We start from the raw sequence: 16,385 nt of genomic DNA on the forward strand, positions 1-16,385 counted from the left end.
TTCTACCTTAGCTAAAAATTCAGAGGGGGCCAGGGGCAGTGGCCTATGCCTGTAATCCCAGCATCTTGGGAAGGCAAGGCAGGCAGACCGCTTGAGGTCAGGAGTTTGATACAAACCTGGCCAACACCCTGTCGCTACCAAAAAATATTAAGATTAGCTGGGCATGGTGGTGCATACCTGTGATCCCGGCTACCTGGGAGACTAAGATAGGAGAACTGCTTGAACCAGAGAGGGAGACGTTGCAGTAAGCCAAGACTGCACCACTGCACTGCAGCCTGGGTGACAGAGTAAAAGACCCTGCCTCAGAAAAAGAAAAAAAGTCAATTCAGAGTGAATCACAGGCCTAAACACAAAGTGCAAAACCATAAAAACTTCTTGAGGACAACCTGGGAGAAAAGCTCCGTGACCTTGGGTCTGGTGATGAGTGTTGCACTGCCCATCATAGAAAAAAACTGGTAAGTTGGCCTTTATTAAAATGTGAAACTTCTGCTCTAAGACACTGTTAAGAGAATGAAAAGACAAGCCACAGGCTGGAACAACGTATGCGCAGAACGCATATCTGACCAAGGGCTCATATTCAAAATCTGAAAGAATTCTTAACACTCAACAATTGAAAAACAACAGAATAAAAAAGGGTCAATATATCTGAAACGACGCCTCACAAAAGAAGATGTAGATGGCACAGAAGTATACAAAAGGTGTTCAACGTCATTTATCATTGGAGAATTGAAAATAAAAACAGTAATGAGACACTACCGGGGCCAGGCGTGTAATCCCTCTAATCTCTGCACTTTGGGAGGCCAAGGCAGGTAGATCACCTGAGGTCAGGAGTTTGAGACCAGCATGACCAACGTAAACAACCCCCTTTCTACTAAAAAACACAAAAAGTAACCAGGCTTGGTGGTGTGTGCCTGTAGTCCCAGCTACTCGGGAGGCTGAAGCAGGAGAATCGCTTGAACCTGGGAGGCAGAGGTTGCAGTGAGTCAGGATCGTACCACTGCACTCCAGCCTGAGTGACAAAAAAATCTGACCATACCAACTTCCAGCAAGGATGTGGAGTAACAGAAACTCCCATTCATTGCCACTGGAAATAGGAAATGATATAGCCACTATGGAAGACAGGTTGACAGTTTCTTACAAAATTAAACACTCCTTATCATGTGACCCAGCAATTGTGCCACTCCTAGGTATTTGCCCAAAGGAGCTGAAACTTTTATCCCCAGAAAAATTTGCACAGTAATGTTAATTCATAATCACCAAAAACTCGAAGCAGCCAACATGTCCTTTAAAAGGTGAATGAACAAACTGGCACATTTATGCAATGAAATATCATCTAGCCCTTAAAAAATGAGATACCAAACCACTAAAAGACAGATGGGCAGACATAGTGGCTCGCACCTGTAATCCCAGCACTGTGGGGGACCAAGGTGGGAGGACCAGTTGAGGTCAGGAGTTTGAGAGCAGCCTGGGCAACATGGTGAGATCCCATGTCTACTAAAAATTTTTAAAATTAGCCTGGCATGGTGGTACATGCCTGTAATCCTAGCTACTTGGGAGGCCGAGGCAGGGTAATCTGAAGCTGGAAGGCTAACGTTGCACTGAGCAAAGATCACACCACTGCACTCCAGCTTGGGCAACAGAGTGAGACTCCATCTCAAAAAAAAAAAAAAAAAAAAGACAGATGAATCTTAAATGCATATTGCTAAATCAAAGAAGCCAGTGTGAAAAGCTACATACAGGAATCATATTCTGATTGTATGACATGTTAGAAAAGCAAAGCTGGTATAATATTGATCAGTGGTTCCCAGGAGCTGGAGGAACAAGGTTGATGAGGTAAAGAGAGTGGATTTGGGGGGTTATTCTGCATGATACTATAAATGCCATGCAAATTATAAAAGAATTATTTAGGAGGTCAAGGGGTCCCAGAATGGAATACACAATGTGACACCACCACCACCGAAAAAACTGAATTGTATTACAAATATGTGAAACAACCTTACTGAAGAGGATGGGGCAAATGGTAGTGCCCTCAGTAACTCTGGAAGTAGCTGGAATCTGAAACACTAGGGAAAGGGACTGCACGCACGACTGGAGCCTAGCTGTTAACACTGTTTCCCTTGGCGGGTGGGGACAGCAGTGCTGATACTGCTATACACGTGTATTGAGGTGTGAGTAAACAGGTGATAGGAACCAGCTTTGTTACTACTGGAGTGGGAATTCATGATAAACAACGAGATGCTAAAAAGATCCATCTATCCATCGTCGGCGTTATCAGTATGAGCTCATGTTTTGCTTAATGTCGACATGGATGGCATACAAATATTTGGGCATATATGCATATGCAAATATTCACAAATTAGTATACATATATATATTTCCTTGCTCCTTTAGCGGAGAGGACCTGAAAGCAATGATTGGCATGTCAGTAGCAATGAGCATACCTAGCGCCCAGAACTTGGTCTCTATTACCACTCTCCAATTCTCCACTGCTCTTGGAGAAACGGCAGATTCTGTGACTAGGATAAGAAGCGCACAAGATAAGCCTGGACATCTCGCAGTGTCAGGAAAGTGAGGAAGTTCTCATTGTATCTCATGTGTGCACTCGCGCTCTCTCTCTCTCGCTCTCTGTCTGTCTCTTGCTGTCTCTCACTCTCTCTCGCACTCTCTCTCGCTCTCTCTCACATGCACATATACCCCTAAATTGATGTGTCAAAGAGACACAGGAGACAACTTCAAGAACTCCCAATAGCCAAAGGTGGAACAACCTGAGCAACAACCAAAAAAAGTGGTATTGTATTATAACCCAAAGTGTAAAATAAATATCCAAAGCATCCGAAGTCCGTAGTGACATAATAACTGAGTAAGAAAAACAGACAAGTCTCTTGCTCAGAATTCCGAACACTTTGTGTAGCTACCTCACCCCCAAAGAGGTAGACTGTAACTCCCCTAAGTGTGGGCTGTGCAGCGGCTTCTTTCCAAAAGGTACGGCGCAGAAGTACGGCCTGTCCATTACAATCCTCCTGCATCCACTCTTGCAGAGATGTTGAAGCACGTTTGGATCCCATCTTTTTTTTTTTTTGAGACGGAGTTTTGCTCTTGTTACCCACGCTGGAGTGCAATGGCGCGATCTCAGCTCACCGCAACCTCCGCCTCCTGGGTTCAGGCAATTCTCCTGCCTCAGCCTCCTGAGTAGCTGGGATTACAGGCACGCACCACCATGCCCAGCTAATTTTTTGTATTTTTAGTAGAGACGGGGTTTCACCATGTTGACCAGGATGGTCTCGATCTCTTGACCTCATGATCCACCTGCCTCAGCCTCCCAAAGTGCTGGGATTACAGGCACGCGCCACCATGCCCAGCTAATTTGTTGTATTTTTAGTAGAGATGGGGTTTCACCATGTTGACCAGGATGGTCTCGATCTCTTGACCTCGTAATCCACCCGCCTTGGCCTCCCAAAGTGCTGGGATCCCGTCTCTTAATAGCCATGTGACTCCAGGATAGTCACAGAACCCCAGGCCTCGCACCAGTCTAACGGCAATCAACACCACCAACAGTGTACAGTGCCTGGCACCTCAGAACACGTAACCTCAGAATGCTGCTCCTATGAGCTAGCTCATGTGGATTGGACATATGTCAATTCCAATAGAAAAACAGACTGTACAAAATTCCTACAGTGATACTTCACCATGGATGAGAGAATAAAAAATTCTCTTAACCCATCAGGCTCCAACATCAGCTCCAAAAAAATATCCAAACCATGATCTACTCCAAGTCCAGACAGTATCTTCCGATGGACAGAAACTCCTCCTAGAAGGTGACGTTTGGGAGTTTCTTCTCAATGGGCTCAAACTGACTTCTGGGCTCATTCCATAAAACTGGTATCTTGATACCCTGGCTCTAAGTCTGCCCTGAGGCCAACCCTTGGAGAAGACGTTTCTCTTCCCTTCTCTCCATCCTTGCCCTCGTTTTTTTGTTTTTTGGAGCCAGAGTCTTGCTCTGTCACCCAGGCTCAAGTGCAATGCCACCATCTCGGCTCACGGCAGTATCTGCCTCCTGGGTTCAAGCCATTCTCATGCCTCAGCCCCTGCAAGTAGCCAGAATTACAGCCCAGCTCATTTTATTTTTAGTAGAGATGAGTTTCACCATGTCGGCCAGACTGGTCTCAAACTTTTGACCTCAAGTCATCCACCAGCCTCTGCCTCCCAGCATCCTCGGATTACAGCCACGAGCCACCACACACTGCCCTACGTGCCTTGATATAGATGGATCAGGCCTTCCGTTTCATCTGTCTCCAGATTCAGGTTCTGAGGAGCAGAAAATGAAGTGACCTCAATGACAAGCTCCATTCCTGAGATGAACTTCCACTACCAAGCCACCTTCTTATGTGTTGTCAGGCTAAGAGGGTATGTGTGCCCACCTGTGCCTTGAGGCCAGATTCCAGGGAAACAGGTAAGAAGTGGTACAAGGAGGGGAAAAAATCCCATCACTGTACATGTCACATCCTAAAAACATTTTATGCATAAAATTGAGGCATGACACCTGTACACATGTAATTAAAATTTCCTCTAGCAAAACTGCTGGTTTACATAAATGTCAAATAGATCATTATTCCATGATGTCCCCAGAAGTGACTGGCAGGGACTTAGCCACAGAAACAAGCGTGAGCAGCACTTCGTGGACCTGCTGGGTGAACGCACCTGCATGGAAGAGAAAGCACACAGCCCAGGCTTCCTGACCTCAGAGCATTTTCTAATATCGTGGGGCCAAAACTCCCCTGAATGTAGTTGGCTCAATGTTTCCTATAGTTTTTGCTACCATTATTTAATTACAGAGTCATAATTACATGGTTTCAGGAAGAGAACCCTTATCCTCTCCCTCAAGGAACTGGCCTGCGTCAGGTCAGTTTTCAGGAACAAGAGGCACTGGACATCATATTATTTCTTACCCATCAGGCTATGTACAGTCATGAACTTGATATGGTCGAAAGTCAATGGAAACACTGCCTGCCCCACTACCAAGAAAATAAATGATATTCCTGTATAAGAAATGCATTAACAGGCCGGGCGCGGTGGCTCACGCCTGTAATCCCAGCACTTTGGAAGGCCGAGGCGGGTGGATCACGAGGTCAAGAGATCGAGACCATCCTGGTCAACAAGCTGAAACCCCATCTCTACTAAAAATACAAAAATTAGCTGGGCATGGTGGCGCGTGCCTGTAATCCCAGCTACTCGGGAGGCTGAGGCAGGAGAATGGCCTGAACCCAGGAGGCAGAGGTTGTGGTGAGCCAAGATCGCGCCATTGCACTTCCAGCCTGGGTAACAAGAGCGACACTCCGTCTCAAAAAGAAAGAAAGAAAGAAAGAAACTCATTAACACCTCCCCTCATATCACCTACTGTCAAAACACTCTGTACACTTCCCTGAGGGCTCACAGAGTCAGGTCTTGTGGTTCAATGACAGACAGGAAGACAGAAGGAGGCACGTCCAAGGCTGTTAGACAAGAGAGCAAGGGAACCAAGAAGGTTGAAACCCCAAACGGTAACAGGCCGGAGGAGGAGGAGAAGCCAACAGGCCTCCCTGAAACCACTGTCCAGCGCCCGGCTGGATTCTCCCAAGGCCAAGCAGCACATAGCAGGCAGTGTCTCCTAGGTCCACAAGGGTCCAGTCTCTAATAATACACGACAATATGACATTGATTCTATATCTGGTAATACACGAAATGTTTTTATTTCAGTAAATGCTTCCTTTACACGAAGAACTACACCAGTGTCATTACATGGACTGTCTGTTCTAATCCTCACAGCAGTCCTGTGAGGTAAATACTATTCTTCCCAGGGGGGCTAAGCCAGAGGGAACAGGAAGTGGGGAGACCCTAGGGGAAAGATTCAGCTTAAGCTGACTCCCAGGCATCCACTGGAGTTCAAGTGCAACCTTGAACTGGGATTCAAGGCCTTTGTTGCAGGTGAGCTCAACCCAGAGGGGATCATCCCAGCTGTCCTATGGCCTCTCACTGGGGACCCATCACCCCGCAGCTGGTCTCAGACACCGTCCACCCAGCAGGCTGACCACTGAGCACCTTTAACCCTGCCCACTTTACATGGTGGAGGTAGGAAATGATTGATTTAATTTACCTCTCAGGGAGGCCCCCTCAGAACTTCTACTATTGAAGCCAGAACTTCATTGTAAAATACGTCAAAAGTGCATTCGTGACCCACCTCATCTGGCTCTTGCGGTGAGAGTCTCCAGTCATGCCACACTTGCTCACACCCTGTTCAGCACTCCCCATCTCGAGTTCCTTCTTTAAGAGACAATTCCCCATTGATGATAAACGAATATAAAACCAAGTTTGCTGAAGGACTGATGGGTCACCCCCTCCAATTAACTTTTTTTTTTTCCTGAAGACAAGTCTTAGTGCCAAGACCAGTGTCAAGGGGGGAGTTTCTGGCAGAGACACGGAAGAATGGGGGAAGAGAGGACGAGGCTGTCCTCTGGTCTCCGGACCTGCGTAGCACATTCTTTGCACCAAATGAACAACTTGTGTTCATCAGTGGCAGGCGGGTTATTCACAGTAAGGTGAGGCAGGTGAGGGGTTGCAGCCAATGTTCTAAGTAGGAACAAAGAATCACCAGCGATGATGCGAAGGCAGCAGAGGTCCTTGGATAAAGTGGTGGGATGGCCCAAGGCCCAAGCATCGAGGCAGGGCCCACCACTTAAGAAACTACTTGGCCTTTGGGAGGCCGAGGTGTGTGGATCATGAGGTCAAGAGATCAAGACCATCCTGGTCAACATGGCGAAACCCCGTCTCTACTACAAATACAAAAAATTAGCTGGGCATGGTGGCACGTGCCTGTAATCCCAGCTACTCAAGAGGCTGAGGCAGGAGAATTGCCTGAACTCAGGAGGCAGAGATGCGGTGAGCCGAGATAGCACCATTGCACTCCAGCCTGGGTAACAAGAGCGAAACTCTGCCTCAAAAAAAAAAAAAAAGAAAAGAAACAACTGGGCCGGGCGCGGTGGCTCACACCTGTAATCCCAGCACTTTGGGAGGCCGAGGTGGGTGGATCACGAGGTCAAGAGATCGAGACCATCCTGGTCAACATGGTGAAACCCCGTCTCTACTAAAAATGCAAAAATTAGCTGGGCATGGTGGCGCGTGCCTGTAATCCCAGCTACTCAGGAGGCTGAGGCAGGAGAATTGCCTGAACCCAGGAGGCGGAGGTTGCGGTGAGCCAAGATTGTGCCATTGCACTCCAGCCTGGGTAACAAGAGCGAAACTCCATCTCAAAAAAAAGAAAGAAAAGAAACTACTGTCCCTATTGTGTAAACACTTATTCAGGAAGGAACTGAGCTGAGCAAGACGGAAGGGCAGGAGGGGTTCTGAGGCATGGCGAGAAGTGTGACTTGAGAAGAGGGCTTCTGAGTAGCTGGGAGATGATGTCAGCTCCCGGGGCATAGTAGCCTCAGCCCCCACAATGCCTGGGTTATCAGAGGGGGAAAAAGCATGAGCCCCAGGCACAGCTGACCCCTTCCCAGAGTGGAGCAGCAGGAGGCACAGAGTAGTTGAAGCAGAGAGGCAACAGAGTCGTGGGAGCAGCAGGAGGCCCAGCTGTTTCAACGTCACATGCCCAGGCCAGGATGAAACCAGGGAAGGGCCAGGACTGAATTTCTCTGTGGAGATTTGGAGTCCTTGGCCCAAAGGAGAAACCAACAATACGGAGAGTAGGAAGAAGGCCAACATACCTTACTTGACTCTGTATCTGTCACTATTAGAAGCCATGTGTCAACTACATGGAAACCTCATATTACAGCACAGCTGGCTGCCCCCCATGCTGGTGCACACCTGAAGTCCCAGCGACTCAGGAAGCTGAGCAGGGAGGATCATTTGGGTCCAGGAGTTTGAGGGTCTACTCCACTGATCATGCCCCTGAATAGCCACTGCACCCCGTCCTGGGCAACACAGCAACACGGTGATTCCAAGGAAGGAGAAAAACACAACTGGCAATTGTTTCACTAAAAAGCTGGTGAGTTTTGATTCCACTGCCTCTCTGCTTCAACTACGCTCCAAAATCATTTTCACTGATTTGTTTTCACAGCAGTTCAAAATACAGTCTCCAGATGCAAACTTGATTTTCCTTTCCTCATTTTATGACTCTGATGGGAACCTGTGTTCCCTACTGATACCCACAATTTTGTTAACTTAGGCTCTTCAAAGCACAAAGTTAGCTCTAGATTATGGGGCCCTGAGGTGTCTGAAATACTATGATTTGTCTGGGAAAAATATTATAGATTATAAAAAGTCAACAAGAAGACAAAGTCATGAGGTACACACAAAAGATTCCCTGGCCGGGCGCGGTGGCTCACGCCTGTAATCCCAGCACTTTGGGAGGCCGAGGCGGGTGGATCACGAGGTCAAGAGATCGAGACCATCCTGGTCAACATGGTGAAACCCTGTCTCTACTAAAAATACAAAAAAATTAGCTGGGCGTGGTGGCGCGTGCCTGTAATCCCAGCTACTCAGGAGGCTGAGGCAGGAGAATTGCCTGAACCCAGGAGGCAGAGGTTACGGTGAGCCGAGATCGTGCCATTGCACTCCAGTCTGGGTAACAACAGCGAAACTCCATCTCAAAAAAAAAAAAAAAGAAAAGAAAAGAAAAAGAAAAAGATTCCCTTCCAGCCTTCCATCATGGATGGGGGTTTTTCTGGTAATTGGACAAGAAACGGTATCGAATCAGACCGACTGGAAAACATTGAGCAGGACCTCATTCCCCAGGCCCATGCCCAATCATGAAGACTTTTCCAGGGTACCCATTACTGCTGTGGTCAGTTTGTCTCCTGCGAATACTCAGCTTTCCAACCCAGCTTCCCTGACCCAGTGGTCAGACACTCCAAGTGATACGTGGGGGCTGGGCACCGTTTCCCAACACCTGGGAACCTCCTCCCTCCATCTCTGGAAACCCAGCTCCCCCAGGGAAAGGCTGTTTGCTTCTCCCTTTCAACCCAGAGCACACCCCTTTGAGACAATCCCAGCGTACATCCTGGATTGAACAAGGCATTGAAAAATCAGAAGCCACCTTAACTCTGCCACTGGGCGAGGAAGGCCATACTTTGGCTGCCAGAAGCCTAGCCCCTCTTTGAAAAGGGGTAAGAAAAACTGCCTCTTGTTCTTTCTGCTGAGCTGTCAAAGAAACAAGAGCTGAATCTCAGATGGGTCATCCTGCCAATTATATTAATAGCAATCCGTTCCACCTGGGGTTTCAGGCGGTTTCCATTTTCTTCTTCACAGTTTTGTGTATTTTCCAACTTTCTGCAATTATTATATAATCCTCTTGTAACAAAAACCATGCCCAAAGAACAACGACAACAAAATCTGCCTTTGTGGAATGTCTCCTCACACCCGTGATCCCCAGCACTTTGGGAGGCCACGGTTGGTGGACGGCTTGAACTCTGGAGTTCGACACCAGTCCGGGCAACATGGGAAAGCTCCATCTCTAAAAAAAAAATACAAAAATTATGCAGGTGTGGTGGCATGCTCCTATAGTCCCAGCTCCTCAGGGGACTGAGGCAGAAAGACTGCTTGAGCCTAGAAGGTCAAGACCACAGTAAGCCACGTCCACATCACGGCACTCCAGCCTGGGTTGCAAAGGGAGACACTGTCTTTTAAAAACAAAAGCAAAAAAAAAAACAGGTTGCCCCTCCTAGAAACCTCCCAGGTGCCTCTCTTGGATGTAATCAGCTGCTCTCGACCCCCAGGTGCCTGTGGTTTTCTAATCACATTCTGCTGGGCTGGAGTTGCCATGTTCTCTCTCTTGTAATATTCCCCGTCTTTTTCAGGCACCAGCACATAAGAGGTATGTCTATTGAACAAATGAAGTAAATGAATGAATACCTGGTTGACTGAGGACCAGTATTACCTGCAGAACTCTATACTTTAAAAAAAAAAAAAAACGTTTTAGTCATATAGCAGCTCGTATCTATTCAGACAAAAGTGATTCACTGAGACCAAGATAGTTCTCCAAAGCCCAGGCCTCCATGGTAAAGTTGGAAATCTGACACTGAAAGAGTAACAGACCTGTTGCAAACATTTCTGTTCCTAATCCAAACTCCTTGCTGTTTCGTGGATTAATGAATCTTTAGACATTTACTTCAAAGCATAATTGCCCTGGGCTACGTAGTTCATTCCCACACTGCTACTACCCGAGATCGGGTAATTTATAAAGAAAAGAGGTTTCATTGACTCACGGTTCTACATGGCTGGGGAGGCCTCAGGAAACTTGACAATAGAGGCAGAAGGTGAAGGGGAACCATGGACCTTCTTTACACGAAGGTAGGAGAGAGCTCTGCAGGCAGGGAAAATGCCAGATGGTTTTAATCTGATCTCACCATCAGATCTCGTGAGAACTCACTCACTGTCAAGAAAACAGCACGGGGTCGGGGGGGGGAATCCTCCCCTGTGATCCAATCACCTCCCTCCCTCCACACGTGGGGATTACAAGTCAAGATGAGATCTGGGTGAGGACACCGAGCCAGACCATATCAGGCTGTAATGGATTATAGCTGAGAAACTTCCAATTTGTCCTCACCTACCATTTAAAAACAGGAGCCGCCCCCACGGCCAGGTTCCAATGGCATCATATGTTTGTCCTGGCTTGTTTCTTATTAGTAGAGAGCTGATGGTTCAACTACCTGTCAGCACGGGGGTCAGGGGTGCGTTGGAAGAGGGCCATGATCATCCCTACATATTTAGCTCCTTTCTTTCACTGACTCTAACGGGTACAAGAAAGTCCTCTTGTACCCCAGCCATTCATTTCCTAACTTTTCTCTTTCCTGTAATAGGAGGACAAAACCTCCATTCCAAGATAAAAGATAGGGTGAGTCCTGCAGACTCACCCCAGGGGAAAGGGTATGGGCTAACAGCCATAACGGGGTTTAAATGGTGTCCTACAGACCCTGGAAGCAGACCAGGAGGACTTAAGTTCACCTTTGACTCCCTCCCAATTTTGCCCAGAGCTTGCCTAGCTTTTGCACCAGATGCAGGCTATTTAAATAATGGTGAGTTTGGATTTCTCTTAGGGATTTCTACCTGGTTCCGTCTCCTCTAAGACTCTCCTGCAAGGAACACGACTGAGCAGCCTGATTAGGGACACAGAGCTCAGAACAGCACAAATGCAAAAGAGGACTGGCAAAGGGGGAAAGTGTGCTTTTCTGTTTCGGGAAACCTGCTGACATAGGGAATGCTTCTGTTTTTCTGCAGAAATGCCGCCTTCAGTGGACAAAATTCAGCCACAATCAAGCTAATTGAATGCACAAATGTAATATTTTCCCAGGGCACCTCCAATTTAATGCTTGATGAAATTGTGTCTTTCGCATATATTTACAAAAGCTTTTCTTCATCCAGAAATGTCTGTTAAAATTGCTTATAGATGCTGAGATAGCAAATCACTCTTCTAATGTAATGAGATAAGTCATCTCTATAAACTTTGCTTGCTCAAATGTACTCGCGTAAAAGAAATCAGGCTACAAGCTTTTTTCAATAAATAGAATGAACGACTAGAACTTGATGGCTACAGCATGTTCTGCCTCATTGCTAAGGGATGTTTAAAATTGCTCGCACTCTCTCTCTGCTTCTCCCTCCTGCAGCCGAGTTTTCATTTTGGTAGTTGATGGAAAAAAGAGGTCAAATAAACTGATGTGGATGAGAAACCGAAGCTGTTTGTCAAAACACAGGGAGAGGTCTGGAGACGGGAGTCGTTTAAAGACTAAAACTGATTTAAAAGATTTCTGTCCCCAAATCATTTTTCTTGCTGAATGTAGCGATTTTGTGAGCCTGGTTTTCCCTGCCTTAGCTATCTTTACTAATAGTTTATGCCATGGGAACTTCACGTACTGGGGAAGATTCATACCTACAGCCATTTGTGCATAGCCCAGTAAAACTGGTCTGAAGATCAACAGTTCATGGAAGTCAAAACCTTTAGGGGTTCACCCATTTGTTTCTAAGTATGATTTGTCTTTTTTTTAGACAGAGTTTTGCTCTTGTTGCCCAGGCTGGTGTGCAATGGCACAATCTGAGTTCACTGCAACCTCCACCTCCCTGTTCAAGCAATTCTCCTGCCTCAGCCTCCCAAGTAGCTGAGATTACAGGCATGTGCCACGAGGCCCGGCTAATTTTTTTTTATATTTGTAGTACAGATGGGCTTTCTCCATGTTGATCAGGCTGGTCTCAAACTCCCGACCTCAGGTGATCCACCCGCCTCGGCCTCCCAAAGTGCTGGAATTACAGGCATGAGCCACCACACCCAGCCTATCTTCTAACTTTTTAATCCAGAAGGCAACTTGTAGCAAAAAGTCAAATAGGCCACCTCACACATACCTAGGGTCACAATACTGGGCTGTCATGTATGGCTGCTCAGGTTGTACACTGCACAACACCAAGGGAGATACCACTCACATAGACTATAACAGGGTAAGTATTCTCTGGGGTTGTATAACATGATGGCCCTGCCCAGCCCCACCAAGGCGGGGAGAAAAAATCATGTTCTGGATCACAGTGTTATAGTGCAGTAAGTTTTCATAGCTACAATATATCAATTACCTTTTATTCCTCAAAGAATATAATCAAAGTTCTTGTTACCAACTCACAGGCTGCCTGGTGCCCTTTTCCTTCTCTTTGCAAAGTGAAATTGCTGGGGAAAATAGTCAAACCTCCAGATGGTTCTCTTTATTCAAGAAATGATTTGTACAGCGTGACTGAGGAGGACAGGCTGAAATCCAGAAGCAAATGGGACCAAATTCCAAGCCTGGCCGTGAGTTTCACAAAACACTGTGCTGCCATTGCTTTGGACAGATGAAAGACACTAGACAGTGTTTGTTTATTTATTTATTTATTTATTTTTTGAGGCAGAGTTTCGCTCGTTACCCAGGCTGGAGTGCAATGGTGCGATCTCGGCTCACCGCAACCTCCACCTCCTGGGTTCAGGCAATTCTCCTGCCTCAGCCTCCCGAGTAGCTGGGATTACAGGCACGCGCCGCCGTGCCCAGCTAATTTTTTGTATTTTTAGTAGAGACGGGGTTTCACCATGTTGACCAGGATGGTCTCGATCTCTTGACCTCGTGATCCACCCGCCTCGGCCTCCCAAAGTGCTGGGATTACAGGCTTGAGCCACCGCGCCCAGCTGACACTAGACAGTGTTTGAACTAGCTCTCCAAGCCCCTTTCCCATGCTGACCTGCCTTTTGGATTTTCCCACATACCTGCTTCCCACACACTGTCGTAGGCACAGTGGGGACATACCTTTCCCCACATTCACCCCATGGCCTTGCCTTCTCCACACCACTGTTCCCTTTGCAGCCTGAAACACACTTAGGATTGAGAGGTAGCAATGCCAAAATATTCCCTGATCTGAAACATTGCTACTGACAGCCTCCGCCCAGCCCTGTCAATTCTGAGTTAAGTGTAAGTTGGGGTTAATGAGAACGGTCCTGCTTCTTAGGCAGTTCCTTTAACTCTGCCCCAAACACACAGAACAGTATATTCTGAGATTTGGGACATCTATTCTAACACACAAATCTAAAGTACAAATTCAGGACACATTTGATAAAACACCTGATTTTTGGATAACCTGCTTTTTAAGGACTATCTCAGGGGACTTACAGGTACGTTATGGGCCACTAGTGACTGAAGAGCCATGCTCCATCCAAATTTCCATCTAAAGTTTGCTAAAGGGCCGAAATAGCGAGCCAATCAGCTCATAGATGTATTTGGTTTGCTCAATGCCATGTTGTTGTGACTGTTGTTTCCATTGAATTTGAATGTCTCAAGCAAGGCAGGTATTCCCCATTTTCCCCAGACTCCCCACTTCTGTCCAACCTGCCCATTTCATATAATCATTTCCATAATCCACCTAGTCCCTGCAGATGACTGAGTGGACCCTGCATCAGCCAAGTGCCAAAAATGAGTAGTTGACACACCCTCTTCTGAGGAGAAGGGTTGGAGAGAGTCATTTACTTCCCCTTCCTCCCAGCCCTGCACCCTGCTTAGGGTGAGCACTTGTATCAAAAGGCATCTGCAGATCCCAGGACCGAAAGCCTGGGAACAGCACCTTTACGTTTGTGAACACAGACAGATACATAAATATATACACAGGCTTAGGCAGTCTATCCATGAAAACGTACTGGAAATCAGGTGGCTCCGCCGACTGGTGCAGGAGACATAACTTACACCGTACAGAAAAGTCTCTGAACTTTTTGACATGTGTACCATCATTGTATGAGCAACCTGTCATTCATTCCCAGACCCCTAAGATCCTGCATAGAGTGTTTTCTCCCAGCTATGAAACCTCACCTGAGGTTTTAGGGTACAGCTCAAATGGTTCCTTTCTCTGTCATCTTTCCCAGTCCTCCCATTCAAAAGCAATCCCTTCTCCATGCTTCTCGTCTGCTTGGGTTGGATCTCCTTTGCAAGAATGCTGTAGGGTGCCCCATCCTGCCCCACTGCTTTCCCCAGTGTGTGGCTGCCCCATACTTGTTTTCACCTGGTTAACCTGTAGAAAGATAAGCAGATGAGGGGTCCTTCTGGGAACACTTTTCTCCCCAGTAGGTCCTCTCCTGCCCTGGGTGCACACTGCTGCCCAACAGAACTTTGTATGATAATGGAAATGTTCCCTACCCGTGCTGTCCAGTTGTACTAGGTGCTGACCACATCTGAATGCTGACCATTTGAAATGTGGGCTGTGTGACTGCGGAACTGAATCTTTTATTTTATTTCATTTAAATATAACTTAAATAACGACACCTGGATGGGGCAACCATGCTGTACCGCTCAGTCCTGGAACTTTTTCCCTGGAGGGACAGCCTCACCAGCAGAACAGCACAACTGCAAGCACGTTTAATTTTCAAACAATTAAACCGAAAGCAGGGCCACAAAGTTCTTGTTTCTAAAGTACAAATTCAGTTTACTCAACTGTTTATGACACAGTACACAGGAGACAAAGTGTTTCACATCACAGAATTCACTTCCAACTCCTTGGAATGTTCATTTCTTTGGCTTATAGGGGAGACTAGACAGGAAAGCCAGGCAATGCTCAGGCAACTAGAGTGAGGGTGGGGGCAACGCTGACGTAGTCTCACGGGGCCGGCGATAGGGACTGTTAGTCGCAAGCTGGTTTTCTAGACCTGTTAGCTGGAAGCATAGGGGGCACCATTCCTGGATGCTCACGCCGCGCCGGGCTTCAGTCATCTCCACCACACAGGTACAGCAGCGCTTTCTGGTAGTCTCCCTTAGTGTCTTGCTGCAAATGGCCCAGGAGAAAAAAAGAAACACGGCATCAGAAAAAAGCCCAAAGTAGCAGCTCGACGTTCAACGAGGCCTCTCCCAGGACCAAGAGAAGACTCTGCAGGAGACCCGCCTTGACACAAAGTTCTGAAGGGCCACACCCAACCCACTGCCCTAGAACCCTCTTGGAGTGTGGTCAGAGGAGGTGCTGGGGAAGACGTTCAAGTCTCCTCTAGGACTGTGGCATGGAGGGAATGCCAGGTGCTGAAGACTGGTAAAGACCAGTGACCAGGGCTGCTCTCACTGCAGCAAGGTCCTGCCAACACCCCACCTTTCCCCTCTCATCCTCACCCTTCTACAGAGAACAGGGTACTTTCCTACCTACTTCTGCTATTTCCTGCAATCTTAGGGTCAAGTGGACACAGCTGGTGAGATGAGGAATAACGAAGAGTCTAAACGTTCCTGTGACTTTAAACATGCACCCTGATAAACCCGGCTACAGCAAACCCAGCTCTAACTTCCTCTTTGGTAACCATGGGCATGCCTTGGGACATTGCAGGAACGTTTAGAAAGGGAAATTGCAGTGGCTGTCTAAAATCCACACAGTGCCACCCCTGTGAATGCGGTCACTTCCTTACATGCAAATGCGCCAGCACGCCGAAACAGAAGGCGGCTACATTGATTGGAAAGATGGCAGTGAGTAACTGAAAGCTGTCAGGCCTCTCCCAGAGGATGTTTCAGGGAATAAACACATAATAAACAGTAAAGGGCTGGGCGCGGTGGCTCACGCCTATAATCCCAGCACTTTGGGAGGCCGAGGCGGGTGGATCACGAGGTCAAGAGATCGAGACCATCCTGGTCAACGTGGTGAAACCCCGTCTCTAGTAAAAATACAAAAAATTAGCTGGGCATGGTGGCGCGTGCCTGTAATCCCAGCTACTCGGGAGGCTGAGGCGGGAGAATTGCCTGAACCCAGGAGGCGGAGGTTGCGGTGAGCCGAGATCGCGCCATTGCACTCCAGCCTGGGTAACAAGAGCGAAACTCCGTCTCAAAAAATAAATAAATAAATAAAAATAAACAGTAAAATGCAATTGATCTTCCAAGTCTCTGGGATGTCAG

General features: G+C 47.3%; 2 protein-coding genes across 2 annotated transcripts in view; both read right to left on the minus strand.

Annotated features, from left to right (window-relative positions):
- The window catches only part of LOC144577268 (uncharacterized), a 476,463-nt gene extending 466,125 nt beyond the window's left edge, over positions 1-10,338 (minus strand). The window contains exon 1 of the transcript XR_013520677.1: positions 10,239-10,338. The gene's annotated coding sequence lies outside the window, so the exon portion shown is untranslated. The remainder of the gene's footprint in view (positions 1-10,238) is intronic.
- Positions 10,339-14,925: 4,587 nt separating this feature from the next.
- ANXA2 (annexin A2) overlaps positions 14,926-16,385 on the minus strand; it is a 53,439-nt gene continuing 51,979 nt past the window's right edge. Inside the window, exon 13 of the mRNA XM_009004986.5 lies at positions 14,926-15,282. Coding sequence (XP_009003234.1) covers positions 15,223-15,282 — 60 coding nt within the window. The 3' untranslated portion in view covers positions 14,926-15,222. The remainder of the gene's footprint in view (positions 15,283-16,385) is intronic.

Source organism: Callithrix jacchus, chromosome 8 (genome assembly GCF_049354715.1).
Source record: "Callithrix jacchus isolate 240 chromosome 8, calJac240_pri, whole genome shotgun sequence".
NCBI classification, from domain to species: Eukaryota; Metazoa; Chordata; class Mammalia; order Primates; family Cebidae; genus Callithrix; species Callithrix jacchus.